The 2,035-nt window shown below is 42.8% G+C and overlaps 1 protein-coding gene across 1 annotated transcript; it reads left to right on the top strand.

The window, feature by feature from the left end:
• Window positions 1-368: 368 nt before the first annotated feature.
• On the top strand, window positions 369-1,262 carry LOC105512981 (nuclear receptor-binding factor 2-like). The gene is given in 3 exon segments (XM_011943674.1): window positions 369-450; window positions 536-607; window positions 610-1,262. Coding segments are annotated over 3 exon segments (807 nt in total).
• The last annotated feature ends 773 nt before the right edge of the window (window positions 1,263-2,035 follow it).

Here is a 2,035-nt window from a genome sequence, read left to right as displayed (position 1 = left end):
ATTCCAAATGCTAATCTTTAAACAATCCAGGCAAGAAGCTGAGATGGCAGTTGCAATTTTCCCCTTTTTGAGAAGAAATCAGTGTTTGGTTAACCCATAACCCAATCCCTGCCAAGATGAGGCCGACCAGGCCTCTGGATGTCCATTACTCAAACTAGCCATCAGAAAACGGCAAGCAGTGCTGCACTCCAGACCATTTCTGTGCATGGTTTCCATGCAACATTTCCCCTTAAAGTCCCTTTAGTGGCATGGCGCCAGAGGAGGAAGTGGTGAGGTTGTTGCCTGCTCTGTGCTCACCGCTGGCTCTTGGGGCGCAGAGAGGGGCCGTGGTCTCCACGGCTGCCTCATGCTCCCCTGCAGTCCTCTCCATGTTCCCTGGCACCACCACTCCCCTTCCTAAGGCCGCTGCTTACCCCAGGGTCTCTGGAAGTAATGGAAGGACCCCTCAACCTGGCTCATCAACAGAGCAGATGAGCAGACCATTTATTAGCAGCAGGCAAATATGAAGAGGCTATTTCTTGTCACAAAAAGGCTGCGGCCTATCTTTCTGAAGCCATGAAGCTGACACAATCTGAACAGGCTCAGCTTTTACTGGAATGGCAAAGGAATAGCTCCTCCTCATCCAAGAGAGATGGAAAAGGCCCCAGCGTGAAGAAAGATCGAAAGCCCAACAGAACACAAAGGATGTAGTCGCCCATCTTCAGGCATCTCACAAACCCTCTGCAGAGGGCCAGAGCCCCCTTTCTCAGAAGTACAGACCTTCCACAGAGAAATGCCTGCCTGTGATTCAGGGGATCTTTGACAGGACCCAGACACCACTACTATATTTACTTCAGCAAGAGAGTGAGCCAGCAGAGCCATGTGTTGGAAGCAAAACCCCAAAAGATGACAAAACAATGATAGAGGAGCAGGCATCCAAAACTGCAGATTTGAAGAGGCATGTGAAATTCCTTGTGACCAAGAATGAAAGATTAAGGAAAGAAAATAAACAACTAAAGGCTGAAAAGGCCAGACTTCTAAAAGGTCCATTAGAAAAGGAGCTGGATGTAGATGCTGATTTTGTAGAAATGTCAGAGTTATGGAGCTTGCCACCACATTCAGAAACTGCTACAGCCTCCTCAACCTGGCAGAAGTTTGCAGAAAATACCGGGAAAGCCAAGGACATTCCAGTTCCCAATTTCCTCCCTTGGATTTTTTCAACTCCAGAACTTCCCTTTAGGGAGCTCTGTGAGGATCTTCTGAAAGGATTTATGAATGATTAAAATGGAAGGTCACAGAAGAGGGAAGAAGAGGAAATAATATGGTAATAGTCAATCCAGCAAAAAAATGAAAAGGGAAAAACACATAGAAGGGTCATTCTGGAAACGCTTCACCTGGTGGACTGTGGGAGCAGAGGCATTGCCAGGACTGGGGAAACAGTATCACTGTGAAATGCATCGCGTATCTGATTCACTGACTTGAGCTAATGATTCCAACTTGGCAGACACTGAACTCGTGGAGGTTCAGTTTCTCCTGATACAAACCAAATGCCTACCTGGAATAATTTTTTTCAAGCAACAATTATTTTTCTTATCTTCAGGGTTAAAATGTTTAAAAGTATGTTATGCATAATTACTCTATAATGCCATAAATGATCATGCAAAACCTAAATAATGTGGTGGCCTGAGGGGTTACCTTATATTTGAAACATGCTTTCTATCATGCATTGACTGTATGCATCTTGTTAATGCACATTTTGTTTGTTTAAATAAGGTGTGTAAGAGACACACCCTTCTAGATGAAACTATATGTGCTACACTTTGCACTACTCATAATGATAACCTTAAGACTATCAGGAGAAATATTTCAATTTCTACTTTATGAAGAAAGGAACCAAATTATTATGCTTTTAAAACAAATTACCAGTTTACATAATTAATCAGGGTGCATTTTAAGTTCTAACTTTGTTTATTGTATAATGCATCATTTGAAAATACCAAGGAGGAATTATCTTTTAGTTTTTTGTTTTTTGTTTTTTTTTTTGAGACGGAGTCTC

The sequence above is a fragment of the Colobus angolensis genome, unplaced genomic scaffold (assembly GCF_000951035.1).
Source record: "Colobus angolensis palliatus isolate OR3802 unplaced genomic scaffold, Cang.pa_1.0 Scaffold220, whole genome shotgun sequence".
In the NCBI taxonomy this organism is placed as follows: domain Eukaryota; kingdom Metazoa; phylum Chordata; class Mammalia; order Primates; family Cercopithecidae; genus Colobus; species Colobus angolensis.
This window is presented reverse-complemented; position numbering and strand designations above follow the sequence as displayed.